This window comes from Oncorhynchus gorbuscha, linkage group LG03, assembly GCF_021184085.1.
Source record: "Oncorhynchus gorbuscha isolate QuinsamMale2020 ecotype Even-year linkage group LG03, OgorEven_v1.0, whole genome shotgun sequence".
NCBI classification, from domain to species: Eukaryota; Metazoa; Chordata; class Actinopteri; order Salmoniformes; family Salmonidae; genus Oncorhynchus; species Oncorhynchus gorbuscha.
The window spans coordinates 6,022,440-6,042,439 of NC_060175.1; the positions used below are offsets into that span (position 1 = coordinate 6,022,440).

Consider the following 20,000-nt stretch of genomic DNA (forward strand, 5'->3'; position numbering starts at 1 on the left):
CACTGATCTTTTAATACAGTCAACTGACCACAAGCTGAGAAGACTGAAATATCTGCAGTTCTGTCCCCCATTCACTTATCATGCATATCAACAAACAATGAGATTACGTTGAATTACAGTTGACTGATTGGGAGTGTTTGTTATCAGATTTAACATTACATGGGGGTTGCATATCAAATGGAACCCTAGTACCTATAGTGGAACACTATGAGTCCTGGTCTGAAGGAGTGCACTATGTAGGGAATAGGGTGCCAATTGGGACACACTCCTGGTTTTGGGCACCTCTCAGTCAAGAACAGGTGTAAACTGGCATTAACATCAAGGCCAGCAAAAATAGTTGGCAGCGCCAACAACAAATATTGTTCTGTATTTTTAAATACTAACATTGTTCTGTATTTTTAAATACACACATTGTACTGTTATTATAAATACACAAATTGTTCTGTTATTATAAATACTAACATTGTACTGTTATTATAAATACACACATTGTACTGTACTTGTAAATACTAACATTGTTCTGTATTTTTAAATACACACATTGTTCTGTTATTATAAATACTAACATTGTACTGTTATTATAAATACACACATTGTTCTGTACTTGTAAATACACACATTGTACTGTACTTGTAAATACACACATTGTACTGTATTTGTAAATACACACATTGTACTGTTATTATAAATACTAACATTGTTCTGTATTTGTAAATACACAGTTTGTACTGTATTTGTAAATACACACATTGTACTGTTATTATAAATACACACATTGTACTGTACTTGTAAATACACACATTGTACCTCAAACCCAGTTCCATTTATAGCTGGGACACCAGGTGGGAACAATTAATGATCAAGTAGAACAGAACTCCATCAGTAGTCCGGACCTCATAGGGTCAGAGTTGAATCTCCCTGGACTGGAAAATTAAAAGGTAACCTAGGAGGGCACTAAATATTAGGGTCCATTAAAGGGTAGGTTAGGAGGGCACTAAATATTAGGGTCCATTAAAGGGTAGGTTAGGAGGGCACTAAATATTAGGGTCCATTAAAGGGTAGGTTAGGGGGGCACTAAATATTAGGGTCCATTAAAGGGTAGGTTAGGAGGGCACTAAATATTAGGGTCCATTAAAGGGTAGCTTAGGAGGGCACTAAATATTAGGGTCCATTAAAGGGTAGGTTAGGAGGGCACTAAATATTAGGATCCATTAAAGGGTAGGTTAGGAGGGCACTAAATATTAGGATCCATTAAAGGGTAGGTTTCACTATATTCCTTCGCAAAACCATGTTGTGGTATTCCACCTAACAGTCTCCATATGAGCACAGAAGGAAAATACGCTATAAAAACACGTTGAAAACACGTTGAAAATGTATCTTTCAACCAATCTTGCTGACAATATGACATAAACATACATTTAAATTCAGACTTTAGTTGTCAAAAAATAAATTCAGATGTTATTCAGATGTGTTCATATCTCTGTCTGTGTAGACAGTCCTCTCCCGTTCTAATAGAGATATCAAGGTGTCAACCTTAGACTGGATCAAATGAAACAAATTCCTCAACAATCTACACACAATACCCCATAATGCACACAATACCCCATAATACACACAATACCCCATAATACACACAATACCCCATAATGCGAAAGCGAAAACAGGTTGTTTGAAACTTTAGCAAATGTATTCAAATAAAAATCAGAGGAGCCTCCCGGGTGGCGCAGTGGTTAAGGGTGTTGTACTGCAGCGCCAGCTGTGCCATCAGATACTCTGGGTTCGCGCCCAGGCTCCGTCGTAACCCGGAGCTCTGTGGGGCGACGCACAATTGGCCTAGCGTCGTCCGGGTTAGGGAGGGTTTGGCTGGTAGGGATATCCTTGTCTCATCGTGCACCAGCGACTCCTGTAGCGGGCCAGGCGCAGTGCGCGCTAACCAAGGTTGCCAGGTGCATGGTGTTTCCTCCGACACATTGGTGCGGCTGGCTTCCGGGTTGGATGCGCGCAAGGCTGGTTGGGTTGTGTATCGGAGGACGCATGACTTTCAACCTTTGTCTCTCCCGTAGGGGAGTTGTAGCGATGAGACAAGATAGTAACTACTAACAATTGGACACCACGAAAAAGGGGTAAAATAAAAGACAAAAATACAAAATCAGAAACACCATATTTACATAAGTAAGACCCTTTGCTATGAGACTGGAAAATGAGCTCACAGGTGCATCCTGTTTCCCTTGATCAACCTTGAGATGTTTCTACAACTTGATTGGAGTCCACCTGTAGTTGTCACAAATCCCACCGAAGATGGTGACTCTTCCTGTTCGGGTGGCGCTCGGTGGTCGTCGTCGCCGATCTACTAGCTGCCACCAATCCCCTTTTCTGCTTAATTTAGTTGTGTCTGATTAGTTGAACCTGTTTCGTGTTTAGGTTGTGATTGTGGGCTATTTAATCCCAGTAGGCCCGGCTTGTTTCTCTGTTCCTTTTGTGGATGTGATATTGTTTTGTATTTCTCCGGACTGTTTCTATCCTGTTTTTGGGCCAGTCATTGTATGCGCCTGGTGTTTTGGCATTACCTACTTTTCTCCGGAATAAATGCAGTCTTCCTTTACCCTCTTTCTCCGGAATAAATACAGTCTTCCTTCACCCTCTTTCTCCGGAATAAATACAGTCTTCCTTTACCCTCTTTCTCCGGAATAAATACAGTCTTCCTTTACCCTCTTTCTCCGGAATAAATACAGTCTTCCTTTACCCTCTTTCTCCGGAATAAATACAGTCTTCCTTTACCCTCTTTCTCCGGAATAAATACAGTCTTCCTTTACCCTCTTTCTCCGGAATAAATACAGTCTTCCTTTACCCTCTTTCTCCGGAATAAATACAGTCTTCCTTTACCCTCTTTCTCCGGAATAAATACAGTCTTCCTTTACCCTCTTTCTCCGGAATAAATACAGTCTTCCTTTACCCTCTTTCTCCGGAATAAATACAGTCTTCCTTTACCCTCTTTCTCCGGAATAAATACAGTCTTCCTTTACCCTCTGCTCTCTGCGCCTGACTCCGCACCCACTACTCCTAGAAGTCGTAACAGTAGTAAATTCAATTGAGTGGACATGATTTGGAAAGTCACACACCTGTCTATATAAGGTGCCACAGTTACAAGAGCATGTCAGAGCAAGAACCAAGTCATGAGGTTGAAGGAATTGTCCGTAGAGCTCCATGACAGGATTGTGTAGAGGCACAGATCTGGGGAAGGGCACCAAAACATGTCGCAGGAGTGGCTTCGGGACAAGTCTCTGAATGTCCTTGAGTGGCCCAGCCAGAGCCCGGACTTGAGCCTGATCGAACATCTCTGGAGAGACCTGAAAATAGCTGTACAGCAACCCTCCCCATCCAACCTGACAGAGCTTGAGAGAATCTGTAGAGAAGAATGGGAGAAACTCCCCAAATACAGGTGTGCCAAGCTTGTAGTGTCAGTACAACAGAAACATTTTACGTTAAAAACACAAACGTCTTGACTAAAAACAGCTGTCCTAAAAACTCCACTAATGAAACTAGATCATCACATTTTAAAATGTTCAGGAGAGAATTCCAGGACCACGGAGCTGAATAACTAACACCATTTCTACCATGACCTGTTCTAATTCTTGGTACTGTTAGAAGCATATCAGAATGGGACCGTAATTGATATTTATTTACTGACCTGACTAAAAAGAACAGAGATAAAATGGCATTTTATCCAATTTGGCCTCATAAATCAGTGTATACCAGTGTTTAAGCCTACGCGAGGTCAATGACGATCAGCCGTAGAGCTGTAGAGATCACAATGATGTGTTAGACGTTTCTGATTTGTAATGAACCGGAGGGCTACAAGATACACCGAATCAAGTGCTCTCAGGGTCGTGACTGAGGCCTGCATATATATAACATCACTAAAACTGCCAGTAATGTACATCGTACCAGCTCCTTCCTGGCCTCAAAAGAAAAACAAGCCTTATGCCGGTAATAAAATCCTATTTTCAGCTTGAGCTTCCTTATCAAGTTCTCTACATGCACAGTGAAGCTCAGCTTATCATCAACCCACACACCCAAATATTTGTACACTTTAACTTGCTCTATAGTATGTCCAGCCAATGTAGCAATGACATGATTTGTAACATGCCTGGCATTTGAAAATACCCGGCAGTTTGTTTTACCCGAATTTAGAATCAGCTTTAAATCATACAGATTCTGTTGTATGATGTTAAATGCTAAAATAAACTACTAAATAAACTACTACCACTTGAATAAAAAACAGTATCATCTGCATAAAAATGAACATCCGCTGTTTCAATAAGATCCCCACTGTTGTTGATATACAAAATGAACAACAGTGGGCCCAAAATAGAACCTTGCAGAACACCTGGGCACACCTCTATGGACTCAACCATCCATCTATGGACTGAACCATTACAACCATCCGCCATTACACATTGTGTACGATTTGATAGATCATTTATAAACCAATCTAGAGCATGACCAGTAATTCCACAACATTTTAACCTTTGCACTAACAGAGCATGGGTCCACGGTGTCAAAAGCCTTTGACAAATCAATAAAAATAGACACACAATGTAACTTCTTATCAAGAGCACAGTGGACGTCATTTAAAACCTTCAATGTTGCTGAAACAGTGCTGTGGCCAGACCTAAAACCTGATTGCATTCCATCTAAGATGTTGTTTTCTTGGAAGTAGGTCTTTAGCTGCCTACTAACTAAGGACTCCAGTACCTTTAACAGTACAGACAAATTTTGATATGGGTCGATAGTTGTCAAGTAGCGAAGGATCTCCACCTTTCAGGAGAGGCAGTTCAAAAGCAGATTTCCATAACTTGGGGATTTCCTGGACATCAAGCGTGAGGTTAAAAATACATGATAAGGGGGAGCAATGATGTCGGCAGCTAGGTGTAGGAGGCGGGGGTCTAGTTCATCAGGGCCAGGGGATGTTTTTTTAATCGATTTCTTTCAGGTACATTTACACACTTCTGAAACAGAGAAGGATGAAGAGGAGAACCTGGTGAAGGAGAGCACAGAGGTGTCAGGTACATTTACACACTTCTGAAACAGAGAAGGATGAGAAGGAGAACCTGGTGAAGGAGTGCACAGGGGTGTCAGGTAAATTTATAGGGGGCTCAATTATACCTTTGACCTTTTCAAATAAACTGCCTGCATCTAAAACATGCTGGTTCAAGGCTTTCAGAATGGAGGTTCTCTCAGTTACAATCTGTGTGTCGACCAACAATTGTTTAGGAAGCTGTGTATCTTTTTTTTGCACTCCAAGCCCTTGGATGTATTATTTAAAGTAGATTTCAGGTAGTGGTCTGCTTTCAATTTACGGATCATAGCCACACCCATATTTCGAAGATGTTTAAAATCCTTCCAAACATCTGCCAAACTCTAACCTCCAAACTCCCTGGGGTGGCAGGGAAGCCTAGTGGTTAGAGTGTTGGACTAGTAACCGGAAGGTTGCAAAGCTCAAACCCTGACGAGGTACAAATCTGTCGTTCTGCCCCTGAACAAGGCAGTTAACCCACTGTTCCCCCGGTAGGCCATCACTGTAAATAAGAATTTGTTCTTAACTGACTTGCCTCGTTAAATAAAGGTTTTAAAAACAGTCCCTCTTGCTTTAGCCCACATAGCATTTTGTTGCCTTGTGATTTTTGTAAGTTCCTTAGTAAACCTTAGTAAACTGCCCTTAATTCTGAATTTATTTAAAGGGGCCTATTGCATACATCCTGGAATGTGTTGCGGAAGTAAGAAAAGGCTAATTCATCATCAGGGATTCATTCCATTCAATACTAGATACATCATGTAAAAAACCTTGAATATCAAACCGCTTCCAGTTTCTTTTCGTAATAACACGTGGAAATGTCTTAGGAATTTGACCATCTCTCACACAGGCAATAGTACAGTGATCACTTATGTCGTTTGCAAAAATACCAGAAACATTCAAACGATGGGGAGATAAGAGCATCTGCTAAGTGACTCACTAACTGTATGTCTCTCTGGATAAGAGCGTCTGCTAAATGACTCACTGACTGTAAGTCTCTCTGGATAAGAGCGTCTGCTAAATGACTCACTGACTGTAAGTCTCTCTGGATAAGAGCATCTGCTAAATGACTCACTGACTGTATGTCTCTCTGGATAAGAGCATCTGCTAAATGACTCACTGACTGTATGTCTCTCTGGATAAGAGCATCTGCTAAATGACTCACTAACTGTGTCTCTCTGGATAAGAGCGTCTGCTAAATGACTCACTAACTGTGTCTCTCTTGATAAGAGCGTCTGCTAAATGATTCACTGACTGTAAGTCTCTCTGGATAAGAGCATCTGCTAAATGACTCACTAACTGTAAGTCTCTCTGGATAAGAACATCTGCTAAATGACTCACTAACTGTAAGTCTCTCTAGATAAGAGCGTCTGCTAAATGACCCACGTGTAAAATGTATAGACACTGGTGGCATTTATTAGTTATTGACACAAGGTGGAAAGCAGTTGAGAAACATAGTTTGAAAGAATGGCTATGATATTTAACTTTTTTTTCTTCCAGTGTGTGTGTGTGTGTGGGGGGGGGGTTGGCCTCTGTTGAAGATACAGTATAATACAATGAGATACAGTATAATGCAGTGAGATACAGTATAATACAGTGATCCTCCGGATCCTCTGTAGCTTCCAGATTATGAAGTTAGTTCTGGTCCTGCTAAACCTAACGGTAGACTATAGACTGGTGTCCAGCTGTACGGTCCAAGAGATATTATAACATGGACCTAACGTGTTTACAGAATGTTACGTTGTTCTGTCAGCGACTGTTGACGAAGAGGATATCTCAACAGAATCATCTAAGGCTGTGATTATACTGTATTAATCCTCTTCGTAAACAGTCGCTGAAGCAATAATCTAATAAAACGTAAGTAGAGTGTAGACCTTGAATGCGCGCTGTTCTCCGAGTCGAGATAAAGAAGGTGGGTGGGTGACTGCGTGCGTCCGTCCGCAACCGGCAATGTTCTCTCACACTGCCTGCCGCTGCTGGGAACACGCGTCAACCGTCCTATTTTACAAATCTAAAGGTTTCACATTTTATTCAAGATTTTCCAACTTTGAGGTGAGTAAAACATTATTTAAACATGTTTTTTTTTTAATATATATAGTTATTGCTGGTAATGTATGCCTATTTAACATAAAACAAGACTCTCAACATGAAAGTAATACAAAATGAAAGAAAAAGGTCAAAGTTTGCGATACCTGTCGGTGGATCGTGCTGCTCTTTTGTGTATTCCACAGGCGGCATTTGAACAGTTTGGGATTCCTGGTAATAAAATAATGAAAATTCACAACATGTAATTGCTTGGGATATAGGCTACTATCATGAGAATCATGAGAATGATCAAATACCATTTTATTTCATGGTTTAAAAAAAATCATATTATACCCAGCTAACACACATTCTGAGAGCAATATGTTTCCTAGAGCTTGGTGAGAGAGTGGTTGTCCTATGGTTGTTCGTTCTGGAAATGGTGTTCTGGAAATGGTTCTGGAAATGGTGCAGAATAGTTGCTTGGCTTTGGTACATTTCTCAGCATATATTTAAGGAACTTTACCAAATAATGTTACTTTCTTGGCATTTCATTACTCTAACAGAACGTTTCCCATAAGTTCAAACAGGGTTAAGTTTTCCCCCCCCAAAAAAACGTGTTCATGGTTCTAGGAATGTTCTCCAACTGGTTTGACATTGAGATTGTTCTCAAAACGTTCAGAGAACGTTAAGAAACAACGTTTTCCTGTGGGAATTTCAATACTTCGGCATAATGATTCCACCAGGTTCCCTCATGGTTCTATTTAAAATAATGTTCTCAGTACGTTCAGAAAACGTTAGTAATGTTCAAGAAAACGTTTTAAGAGTGTTATTGAAATACACACATTCCGGTCTCAGCATCAACACGTCTGTGTTCAGGTGTGTTGGCCACAACCACTAATTGCCCACACCTGATCTCAATCTTATTGAGAGTTTCTTTCCTTTGAAATGGGGTCCGTTGGAATAGACTAAGATTAACAGCTTTGTAAAACAAAAAACAAAAATACATGTAATTCTAGCTCCATCCTAGTGGCGCAGTGGACAAATTCCATGGCTAGAGAATCGAAGATCATAGGTTTAAATCTCACTGACGCTGTGCCACAACAAAAAATAAATGTGTATGCATGATTAATGCCAAAACAAATACATTTCTACGTGTCCTATCTTTCACCTAAACAGTGATATTAAAATCAGAATGTTAATAAAACCTCCAGGGAAACTTTCGGGGAACCACAGTAAAACGTTCTCAGAACCTCCCTGGAACCATAGTAAAACGTTCTCAGAACCTCCCTGGAACCATAGTAAAACGTTCCCAGAACCCCCCTGGAACCATAGTAAAACGTTCTCAGAACCTCCCTGGAACCATAGTAAAACGTTCCCAGAACCCCCCTGGAACCATATTAAAACATGCTCAGAACCTCCCTGGAACCATATTAAAACGTTCTCAGAACCTCCCTGGAACCATAGTAAAACGTTCCCAGAACCTCCCTGGAACCATAGTAAAACGTTCTCAGAACCTCCCTGGAACCACAGTAAAACGTTCTCAGAACCCCCCTGGAACCACAGTAAAATGATCTCAGAACTCCCCTGGAACCTAAATTATTGTTCCCATAACAGGCTAAATTTTCACTTCCATTCTCAGAACATTAAAAAAAAAAAAAAATCAGTTTTACAGGTCAAGAAACGTATGCTTTGTTCCCAGAACCAATCGGAAGCCAAAAACGCACGTTCCCACAAGTTCCAAGGACCCAAATGTGCTATCTGGGTAATTGCTACTAAATAATTAGGCTACTGAGCAACAGAATGTTGTTGTGCTCTTTTGGTCAGAAAACCACCAACTATTGTAGCAAATTTGGGGGGGTTGCCTGACATGGACTCAAACCCAGATCCGAACCTCTTGATGTGGTCGCTAGGTGTTGGGTTAAGGTTGGTAAAGTATTGACGATACAATGTTAGAAAAACCCCCGAAAGCGAAATATTTACTTCATGGCTGGTTTCCATGTATACATGTTGGAATCTCTGTGTAAACACACACAGGTGAAGAAGGTTCTCAACACAAACAAGTAGCCTTTAGTTTTCTTACCAGATGGTTATGAAGGTCTCTCATCTTCAGGTAGCCTATTTAACAACTTTTCAGTAACCTTGAGTTGCTTGCTGTGTGGCTCCCAAGTGGCGCAGAGGTCTAAGGCACTGCATCTCAGTGCAAGAGGTGTTGCTACAGTCCCTGGTTTGAGGTTCAGTGAGAGGTCATGTTGGGGCTAGGGTTGCTTCCTGGTTGGAGCTAGAGTTGCTTCCTGGTTGGAGCTAGGGTTGCTTCCTGATTGGAGCTAGGGTTGCTTCCTGGTTGGAGCTAGAGTTGCTTCCTGGTTGGAGCTAGGGTTGCTTCCTGGTTGGAGCTAGGGTTGCTTCCTTGTTGGTGATAGGGTGCTTCCTGGTTGGTGATAGGGTTGCTTCCTGGTTGGAGCTAGGGTTGCTTCCTGGTTGGTGCTAGAGTTGCTTCCTGGTTGGAGCTAGGGTTGCTTCCTGGTTGGAGCTAGGGTTGCTTCCTGGTTGCAAGATTCTCGGAATCAGAGGGTAATAAGAAGGGAATATGGAATTCTCCAACCAGGATTTCTATAAAACCTGTTGCTGGCTGCATCCTAAATTGCAACCTATTTCCTATGTAGTGCACTGCTTTGACCAGGTCTACCTAGGGAATGGGGTGCCATTTGGCAAACAGGCAGTGTCTGACCTTGAGAGATTTATTAAGTTAATAATCTGTTATTTATTTTGACCTTGTAGGTACAGCACTGGCTGCTGGGGGTATTGACTCAGGGAGGATACAGTACTGGCTGATGGGGGTATTGACTCAGGGAGGATACAGCACTGGCTGCTGGGGGTATTGACTCAGGGAGGATACAGTACTGGCTGATGGGGGTATTGACTCAGGGAGGATACAGCACTGGCTGCTGGGGGTATTGACTCAGGGAGGATACAGCACTGGCTGCTGGGGGTATTGACTCAGGGAGGATACAGCACTGGCTGCTGGGGGTATTGACTCAGGGAGGATACAGTACTGGCTGATGGGGGTATTGACTCAGGGAGGATACAGTACTGGCTGATGGGGGTATTGACTCAGGGAGGATACAGTACTGGCTGATGGGGGTATTGACTCAGGGAGGATACAGTACTGGCTGATGGGGGTATTGACTCAGGGAGGATACACTACTGGCTGATGGGGGTATTGACTCAGGAGGATACACTACTGGCTGATGGGGGTATTGACTCAGGGAGGATACACTACTGGCTGATGGGGGTATTGACTCAGGGAAGATACAGTACTGGCTGATGGGGGTATTGACTCAGGGAGGATACACTACTGGCTGATGGGGGTATTGACTCAGGGAGGATACAGTACTGGCTGATGGGGGTATTGACTCAGGGAGGATACACTACTGGCTGATGGGGGTATTGACTCAGGGAGGATACACTACTGGCTGATGGGGGTATTGACTCAGGGAGGATACAGTACTGGCTGCTGGGGGTATTGACTCAGGGAGGATACACTACTGGCTGATGGGGGTATTGACTCAGGAGGATACAGTACTGGCTGCTGGGGGTATTGACTCAGGGAGGATACACTACTGGCTGATGGGGGTATTGACTCAGGGAGGATACACTACTGGCTGATGGGGGTATTGACTCAGGGAGGATACAGCACTGGCTGATGGGGGTATTGACTCAGGGAGGATACACTACTGGCTGATGGGGGGTATTGACTCAGGGAGGATACACTACTGGCTGATGGGGGGTATTGACTCAGGGAGGATACACTACTGGCTGATGGGGGTATTGACTCAGGGAAGATACACTACTGGCTGATGGGGGGGTATTGACTCAGGGAGGATACACCACTGGTTGATGGAGGGTATTGACTCAGGGAGGATACACTACTGGCTGATGGGGGTATTGACTCAGGGAGGATACACTACTGGCTGATGGGGGTATTGACTCAGGGAGGATACATGGATACAGATTGCTGTGATTACTCCTGATGTTTCCAACACTTATGACATCATGTGAAGGGATCAAGAGAGGATGAAGAGGAGGAGGGGTGACGTGCACATCCTACAGATCACCGGTTCTTCACAAAAATAATACTTAGATAAAGAAGTCATCTAGAGACGAGCACCATGATGGATTCTATTCGGTCTACGCCTGATGTCTTCACCACAGACAGGTAGTGCAGCCACCACTTTGTGTGTCTAATGAAATTCTACAAAACATTAAGGACACCTCTCACCCCATACATGGACTCTACAAGTTGTCAAGCGTTCCACAGGGATGCTGGTCCATGTTGACTGTAAAATGCCTTCCACTGTGGGCCATTCTTGATACACACGGGAAACCGTTGAGCATGAAAAACCCCAGCAGCGTTGCAGTTCTTGACACAAACTGGTGCTCCTGGTACCTACTTCTAATACCCCGTCAAAGGCACATAAATCTGTTGTCTTGCCCATTCACCCTCTGAATGGCAAACATACACAATCCATGTCTCAAGGCTTAAAAATCCTTCTTTAACCAGGTCTCCTCCCCTTTAACCAGGTCTCCTCCCCTTTAACCAGGTCTCCTCCCCTTCATCTACACTGATTTTGAAGTGGATTTAACAGGTGACATCAGTAAAGGATCATAGTTTTCGATCTGGTCAGTCTGTCATGGAAAGAGCAGGTGTTCTTAATGGTTTCGACAGTGTTTGTTGTCTTGGCTGTCAACACCATTTGTGTATTAAACGTATTGCATTGGGAGCAATGGGAGTGTTTTTCTTTTTTTCCACAGTATCTCGAGAGAACCATACCATGAGACCCAACAGTCACCATCCAACTCAACCATACCCGTCGAGCATCACTACAGCTTCCACAATACCCTACTAGGTGTGTGTGTGTGTTGAGAAAGGCACCATTTGGTTCTAAGCAATAGACAATTAAGTATCTCTATGCTCATCTATCACTCCAGTGTTAATTAGCTAAATTGTAACTACTTCGCTACTATTGCCTTACCTCTATTTATTGCCTTACCTCCTCACGCCATTTGCACACACTGTATATAGACTTTTTCCTATTGTGTTATTGACTGTATGTTTTGTTTTACTCCATGTGTAACTCTGTGTTGTTGTTTGTGTCACACTGCTTTGCTTTATCTTGTCCAGGTCGCAGTTGTAAATGAGAACTTGTTCTCAACTGACCTACCTGGTTAAATAAAGGTGTTCTCAACTAGCCTCCCTGGTTAAATAAAGGTGTTCTCAACTAGCCTACCTGGTTAAATAAAGGTGTTCTCAACTAGCCTACCTGGTTAAATAAAGGTGTTCTCAACTAGCCTCCCTGGTTAAATAAAGGTGTTCTCAACTAGCCTACCTGGTTAAATAAAGGTGTTCTCAACTGGCCTACCTGGTTAAATAAAGGTGTTCTCAACTAGCCTACCTGGTTAAATAAAGGTGTTCTCAACTAGCCTAGCTGGTTAAATAAAGGTGTTCTCAACTAGCCTACCTGGTTAAATAAAGGTGTTCTCAACTAGCCTACCTGGTTAAATAAAGGTGTTCTCAACTAGCCTACCTGGTTAAATAAAGGTGTTCTCAACTAGCCTACCTGGTTAAATAAAGGTGTTCTCAACTAGTCTACCTGGTTAAATAAAGGTGTTCTCAACTAGTCTACCTGGTTAAATAAAGGTGTTCTCAACTTGCCTACCTGGTTAAATAAAGGTGTTCTCAACTGGCCTACCTGGTTAAATTAAGGTGTTCTCAACTAGCCTACCTGGTTAAATAAAGATGTTCTCAACTGACCTACCTGGTTAAATAAAGGTGTTCTCAACTGACCTACCTGGTTAAATAAAGGTGTTCTCAACTTGCCTACCTGGTTAAATAAAGGTGTTCTCAACTAGCCTACCTGGTTAAATAAAGGTGTTCTCAACTAGTCTACCTGGTTAAATAAAGGTGTTCTCAACTAGTCTACCTGGTTAAATAAAGGTGTTCTCAACTAGCCTACCTGGTTAAATAAAGGTGTTCTCAACTAGCCTACCTGGTTAAATAAAGGTGTTCTCAACTAGCCTACCTGGTTAAATAAAGGTGTTCTCAACTGGCCTACCTGGTTAAATAAAGGTGTTCTCAACTGGCCTACCTGGTTAAATAAAGGTGTTCTCAACTGGCCTACCTGGTTAAATAAAGGTGTTCTCAACTAGCCTACCTGGTTAAATAAAGGTGTTCTCAACTAGCCTACCTGGTTAAATAAAGGTGTTCTCAACTAGCCTACCTGGTTAAATAAAGGTGTTCTCAACTAGTCTACCTGGTTAAATAAAGGTGTTCTCAACTAGCCTAGCTGGTTAAATAAAGGTGTTCTCAACTAGCCTACCTGGTTAAATAAAGGTGTTCTCAACTGGCCTACCTGGTTAAATAAAGGTGTTCTCAACTAGCCTACCTGGTTAAATAAAGGTGTTCTCAACTAGCCTACCTGGTTAAATAAAGGTGTTCTCAACTAGCCTACCTGGTTAAATAAAGGTGTTCTCAACTGACCTACCTGGTTAAATAAAGGTGAAATAAAACAAATCTATCCTATCTACCCTAGGTGTCTTCCTGGGCTTCCTGTCCCTGCTCACCGTCGTCATGAACATCCTGGTACTCTACGCTGTGAAGAAGGAGCGGACCCTCCACACGGTGGGCAACCTCTACATCGTCAGCCTCTCCGTGGCGGATCTCATCGTCGGGGCCACCGTCATGCCCCTCAACCTGGTGTATCTGCTGGAGGACGAGTGGAGGCTGGGGAGGGTCGTCTGTCAGTTCTGGCTCATCATGGATTACGTAGCCAGCACAGCCTCCATCTTTAGTCTGTTTATACTATGTCTGGATCGGTATCGGTCCGTTCACGAGCCGCTGAGGTACCTGAAGTACCGAACCAGAGGGAGAGCTAGCGTTATGATCTCAGGGGCCTGGCTAATGTCCATGACGTGGATTATTCCTATTCTAGGGTGGAGGTCGTTTGCTACTGTCGATCTTAAACCGGAAATGGAAAATAAGTGTGACACCGATTTCCGGTTTGTTACGTGGTTTAAGGTTTTAACTTCCGTGTTTAACTTCCACCTTCCGTCTCTGTTGATGCTGTGTTTCTACTCACGCATCTACATGGCTGTGAGGAGGCACTTCAGAGAGAGGGAAAAGATTATCAATCCTACAGACTCTACGGCGGGAAACCGTATCGGACACAAAGTCCAAACAGGAAATAGACCCTGCGGGTTTTCTAACGAGGAAAATAAGGGAAACGACTGTGACTTTGATCAGTACACTTTAGACCAGCTGTACAACTCAACAGATACGGCTGAAACCAACGCATCCAGGGAACCCAAGTCTGAGAAAGACGCTCACTCCAGTCATTCCCTGCTCAGAATGACAAAACGTCTGAGGAAGACTGTAAAGGGCAAAAGAAAGAGCATGTCTTTTCAGGAGAAGAATTCAGACTCTGAGACCCCTTTGAACCTGTCAACGTTACCTCTCCGCTTCACCGACGACAACAACGCGCAGGGACTGTACGTATCCGTGAGCGACACAGCCGCGCCGCTAAACTCTGCGGCTGGCGTTTACGAGATAACCCAGATAGCTGACGTGCAGAGATACACCACCATGTTGTACAACGATTTCACCCAGTCTCTGAATTCACCCCCGTCACCATGGTCACATAATTCACCCCCGTCACCATGGCCACATAATTCACCCCCGTCACCATGGCCACATAATTCACCCCCGTCACCATGGCCACAGGAGGACTCGGAGCCCGATGATGGCGCTAACCCAGACGCTGCAGCCAACGCTGTGACCCTAAAGCAGACCTGGCAGAAGTTCTGTGCCCAGTCCAGGCAGCGTATCCAGAGCCTTCAGGTCCATAAGGAGTACAAAGCGGCCAAGCAGCTGGGCTGTATTATAGCCGGGTTCATGATGTGCTGGATCCCATACTTCATAGTCTTTATGGTCATGGCTTTCTGCCAAACCTGTGTACATCACGACCTACATATGTTCACGATATGGCTTGGGTATATAAACTCTACCTTGAACCCGTTCATATACCCCCTCTGCAATGAGAATTTCAAAAGGGTGTTCAAAAAGATTTTACACATTCATTTGTGATGAAAGGTTTTCTGAACAGTGTCTTGATTGGCAGGTAGCCCTTTAGGTTATGTTATCGATGCTGCTTTAAACTTCGGTGTGCTTGCATGTTTTGAGTAACTTCAATTTTGGTACCTTAACTGTGTATAGTTTTGTAAATATAATGCTTATTTATTGTAGGCCTAAATATTTCTGTATCAAACCCAAACATCATCCTTCTCACTCGACAAACTATGCATTCCAGTCTTCATGGAGTCTTGTCTGACTTTTTATTTTAGTCATTCATGTCTGTAATTTCCAATAAAAGTGTCTGTACGGGGGTGCTTTGTTATGGATGAGTAACCTATGCAACAGTTATACTGTTCTTCCCGTATCAAAAATATTTATACAAAACGACATACATCTCAAAGTGTTTCAGTGATTTGTCTTGATTTGAGGGGGCGCCAGTGTAGACTGAAACCTTACTGCTGTAACTCACACTGTGGTAAGCACGACAACATAATATGTTTACACTCTACAATAAAAATAAATACGCTTTTTAACATTTACTAAATACATTTACTCATAGCTCATTCTCTATGTAGACAACATGTCAATATCTGTTAATAATGTGTTGGCCACATCCTGAGTTGAGGTCATGCAAAACCACCATAATTATTGTTATTTTCACTTTGGCCTGAATAATCTGGGTAAATACATTTATTGGGGATTAAAAAGACCAAATATGGCCAAGTATGTGAGTAGCTGGACTACAGAGAATTACCTCCGAAGGCTATACTGACAAACATCCAGACATTTACAACGATTTTCTAGTGTATTGCAATTAGCTATTCCTCTCCGATGGGAACAAAAAAACACATGACTCACAAACTGTCCCAATTCACTTGCTAACCCTTCACGGTGAGCTGATCTGTAAGGTGTTGACTATTTGGTGGAAGCTCCACTACTACACTGTTTATACCTATCCACTGTTTAGAACCGTAAACAAGGGTTAGGGACAATAAGCTAGAGACAGGTCAGGGGCCCCTACTGATGTCCATTGGCCCTTGTCCATCTATGCAATTGGACGCAGAACTACTGATGCATCTACATTGTAGCTGGACCCAATGGAATACAGCTAGTTTTTACATGTCACAGTGAAGTGAATACTCTATTGATGAGGATCATTGGGAAACCAGCTAAAGTGGACTGTGGCAAGTTGGGTTAGTGTTGCATGGAACAACTGCCTGGTGCAGTACCAGCCTAGCCTGGTTGGTTTAACTCAACCAATTAAATAACCAATGAAGTTGAGTGCATGGAATGTGGCTCAACACGAAAATCCTCATTTGACATGCCTTCTAGAGCTTCTTTCCCCCACAGAAGACACATGCGACCAAGTCCCCTTCTTTTTGGCCTGTTTGAAGGACTATCCGTCAACTTCCTTCCTGGTGCTTTTTTGTTTGTTCATTGATTAGTTAGATAGTTGGGTTGTTATTTAAAAAAAAAAAAAAACATTGATAGTTTTATTGGCTCATCCGGGCAGCAGAGTAGTAACGTCGAGATGAGGAGTGGAGCCTACAAGTTTCTGTCCGTTTTTTCTTGTCTCATTGTTTGCGGTTTCATGTTCATGTTTTGGTTTTTCGTTTTTTACTCCATGGTACTTGCGCCATAATTTACAACTGGAATGTAATTATTATTATTTTTTTTTTTTACAGTTAGCTAGTTTTTTTTTTAGCACAGACAGCTAGCTAAATTCGCTAACGTTAAGATTTACCAAGTCGACCCCGCAAAGCAACGTACACTGACAAGTTGTAGCCAGTAGAAAGATTGAGTCTTAACTTGGCTACACAACAATCAACAGAAAGAGACAAATGTAGCAACTGAACGGCTAACGGCTAACTGGGGTATTTGGGTTAGCGAACGGCTAACCATCTAGCTAGCTAACGGCTAATCATCTAGCTAGCTAACGGCTAACCATCTAGTTAGCTAAGGGGTAACTGATGTATTTGGATTAACGAACGGCTAACTAACAGCTAACCATCTCGTTAGCTAACGGCTAACTGGTATATTTGGGTTAACGAACGGTTAACCATCTAGTTAGCTAAGGGGTAACTGGTATATGTGGGTTAGCGAACGGCTACATAAGCAACAACATTGTGCACGTACCATAGTGCATTGCGGCAACGACAGATCACGTGATCTGAATCAGGAAGCGAGGTGTATTTGGGGTAAGTGTATCACGGGTAAAACAAATCAAATGTAAATTCACTTCTCCCCGTGTTCAACAGCTGTATGTAGCTAAATGACATATCCTTTGGCTCAGTTAAACTTGTCGTGTTTATGTGCATGACAGGAGCCTTGTAATCGACTCCACCGTGGAAGGTGGAACAGCGTGACTACTCTAGTACTGTAGTTAGTTAGCTAGCTAGCTGTTGTCATGTAGACTAGCCATGCAGGAAACCACAGCTGGCTGCTGTAATCGTGTTATTGAAACAGAAGATATAATATAATCAGATAATTCATATCTTCCAGGCAGCTGAGTATACAAACTGCCAGATCGTGTGTGTGTGTGTGTGTGTGTGTGTGTGTGTGTGTGTGTGTGTGTGTGTGTGTGTGTGTGTGTGTGTGTGTGTGTGTGTGTGTGTGTGTGTGTGTGTGTGTGTGTGTGTGTGTGTGTGTGTGTGTGGAATAGACGTATAAGTTATGAATTGAATAGTGTTGCCACATGACAGTTAGCTAGCTAGGAACAACTCCCTAACAACACTGCTGAAAGGCTCCTTTTGTCACTCTGCCAGCACACCCAGAGTCACACAACAATACATGATTTAACTAGCTATACACTCCCAACATCTCCAGTAAATAACAGTTGGAAAACTTTTGTAGGCGATGACCCATATGGAGTCCAGTTGTTAATCGACGTGCTAAAAATCATGTAAAGTAGCAATATCAGTTCCTTAAATTGTTTCCTGTCATGAACAATTTGACTTCTCTTTGCTTTCTTTCTTCTCTCTCCCTTTTCCTCTTATTTTAAATTATCCTCTTCTCCAATCATCTCACACCCCCCCCCCTCATCTCTTATACCCCCCCACCCCCTCTCTCATGTCTTTTATATAGATTGTATCTGAGCATCAAGGAACAGGATCGGTGATAGAGATGGCTTCTGTGCCCGTAGACAAAGACAGTGCAGATCGAAAGCTGCAGTTTGCTCCCTTCTCCAGTGCCTTAGAGGCAGGCTTCTGGCACCAGCTCACTCAGAAGAAACTCAACGATTACCGACTGGATGAAAGCCCCAAGAATATCAAAGGCTACTACTACAATGGTGCGTAATGAAACAATGAGGAACATTCTTGATGCTTTGGGTGAATGTCTCTCTTGACTTGGTTCTTCAATGTTGACAGCTGTCACATGTAAAATGGACAGAGATATACATAGGCTAGCCTAATATTATATATTTTCATACTAGTAAGAAATCATTGCAAAAGAATATCCAAGTGTACATACTACTACAATGGTGACTTTATACCTATAGGCTACCTATACAATGACATTTTAAAAAGTATATTTTTGATACCTGTGACTGATCTGTGTCTATTGTCATTGAACTAGGTGATCCAGTCGGCCTCCCCACTCGCCTGACTTTGGAGTTTAGTGCATTTGAGGCGTAAGTATTAGAGCTGCACTCTTAGAAAAGGGTTCTTTGGCTGTCCCAATAGGAGAACCCTTTTTAGTTTCAGACAGAACCCTTTTTAGTTTCAGACAGAACCCTTTTTAGTTTCAGACAGAACCCTTTTTAGTTTCAGACAGAACCCTTTTTAGTTTCAGACAGAACCCTTTTTAGTTTCAGACAGAACCCTTTTTAGTTTCAGACAGAACCCTTTGTAGTTTCAGACAGAACCCTTTGTAGTTTCAGACAGAACCCTTTGTAGTTTCAGACAGAACCCTTTGTAGTTTCAGACAGAACCCTTTGTAGTTTCAGACAGAACCCTTTGTAGTTTCAGACAGAACCCTTTGTAGTTTCAGACAGAACCCTTTGTAGTTTCAGACAGAACCCTTTGTAGTTTCAGACAGAACCCTTTGTAGTTTCAGACAGAACCCTTTGTAGTTTCAGACAGAACCCTTTGTAGTTTCAGACAGAACCCTTTGTAGTTTCAGACAGAACCCTTTGTAGTTTCAGACAGAACCCTTTGTAGTTTCAGACAGAACCCTTTGTAGTTTCAGACAGAACCCTTTGTAGTTTCAGACAGAACCCTTTGTAGTTTCAGACAGAACCCTTTGTAGTTTCAGACAGAACCCTTTGTAGTTTCAGACAGAACCCTTTGTAGTTTCAGACAGAACCCTTTGTAGTTTCAGACAGAACCCTTTGTAGTTCCAGACAGAACCCTTTGTAGTTCCAGACAGAACCCTTTGCAGTTCCAGACAGAACCCTTTGCAGTTCCAGACAGAACCCTTTGCAGTTCCAGACAGAACCCTTTGCAGTTCCAGACAGAACCCTTTGCAGTTCCAGACAGAACCCTTTGCAGTTCCAGACAGAACCCTTTGCAGTTCCAGACAGAACCCTTTGCAGTTCCAGACAGAACCCTTTGCAGTTCCAGACAGAACCCTTTGCAGTTCCAGACAGAACCCTTTGCAGTTCCAGACAGAACCCTTTGCAGTTCCAGACAGAACCCTTTGCAGTTCCAGACAGAACCCTTTGCAGTTCCAGACAGAACCCTTTGCAGTTCCAGACAGAACCCTTTGCAGTTCCAGACAGAACCCTTTGCAGTTCCAGACAGAACCCTTTGCAGTTCCAGACAGAACCCTTTG

General features: G+C 42.7%; 2 protein-coding genes across 4 annotated transcripts in view; both read left to right on the forward strand.

Moving 5' to 3' along the window:
• Positions 1-6,796: 6,796 nt before the first annotated feature.
• Positions 6,797-15,766, forward strand: hrh1 (histamine receptor H1). Its single transcript, XM_046338770.1, has 4 exons — positions 6,797-7,126; positions 11,161-11,315; positions 11,912-12,006; positions 13,690-15,766. The coding sequence occupies exons 2-4, from the start codon at positions 11,269-11,271 to the stop codon at positions 15,237-15,239; spliced, it is 1,692 nt and encodes a 563-aa protein (XP_046194726.1). The 5' UTR covers positions 6,797-7,126; positions 11,161-11,268; the 3' UTR covers positions 15,240-15,766.
• Positions 15,767-16,573: 807 nt separating this feature from the next.
• Positions 16,574-20,000, forward strand: part of atg7 (ATG7 autophagy related 7 homolog (S. cerevisiae)) — a 107,266-nt gene continuing 103,839 nt past the window's right edge. The window contains exons 1-3 of one of the 3 annotated variants that reach the window (XM_046338791.1): positions 16,574-16,883; positions 18,312-18,516; positions 18,804-18,858. In XM_046338791.1, the coding sequence (XP_046194747.1) occupies positions 18,351-18,516; positions 18,804-18,858 (221 nt within the window). In that variant the 5' untranslated portion in view covers positions 16,574-16,883; positions 18,312-18,350. Of the gene's footprint in view, positions 17,426-17,902; positions 18,130-18,311; positions 18,517-18,803; positions 18,859-20,000 lie in introns of those variants that run through there. The other 2 variants (XM_046338780.1, XM_046338783.1) reach the window with 2 other exon arrangements.

Excerpts from the sequence above, each read along its gene's own strand:
- hrh1 (XM_046338770.1), top strand. The coding sequence starts at position 11,269 with ATGATGGATTCTATTCGGTCTACGCCTGATGTCTTCACCACAGACAG. Across the intron at positions 11,316-11,911 it reads GATGTCTTCACCACAGACAG|TATCTCGAGAGAACCATACC; the intron begins GTAGTGCAGCCA and ends TTTTTTCCACAG. Across the intron at positions 12,007-13,689 it reads CTTCCACAATACCCTACTAG|GTGTCTTCCTGGGCTTCCTG; the intron begins GTGTGTGTGTGT and ends TATCTACCCTAG.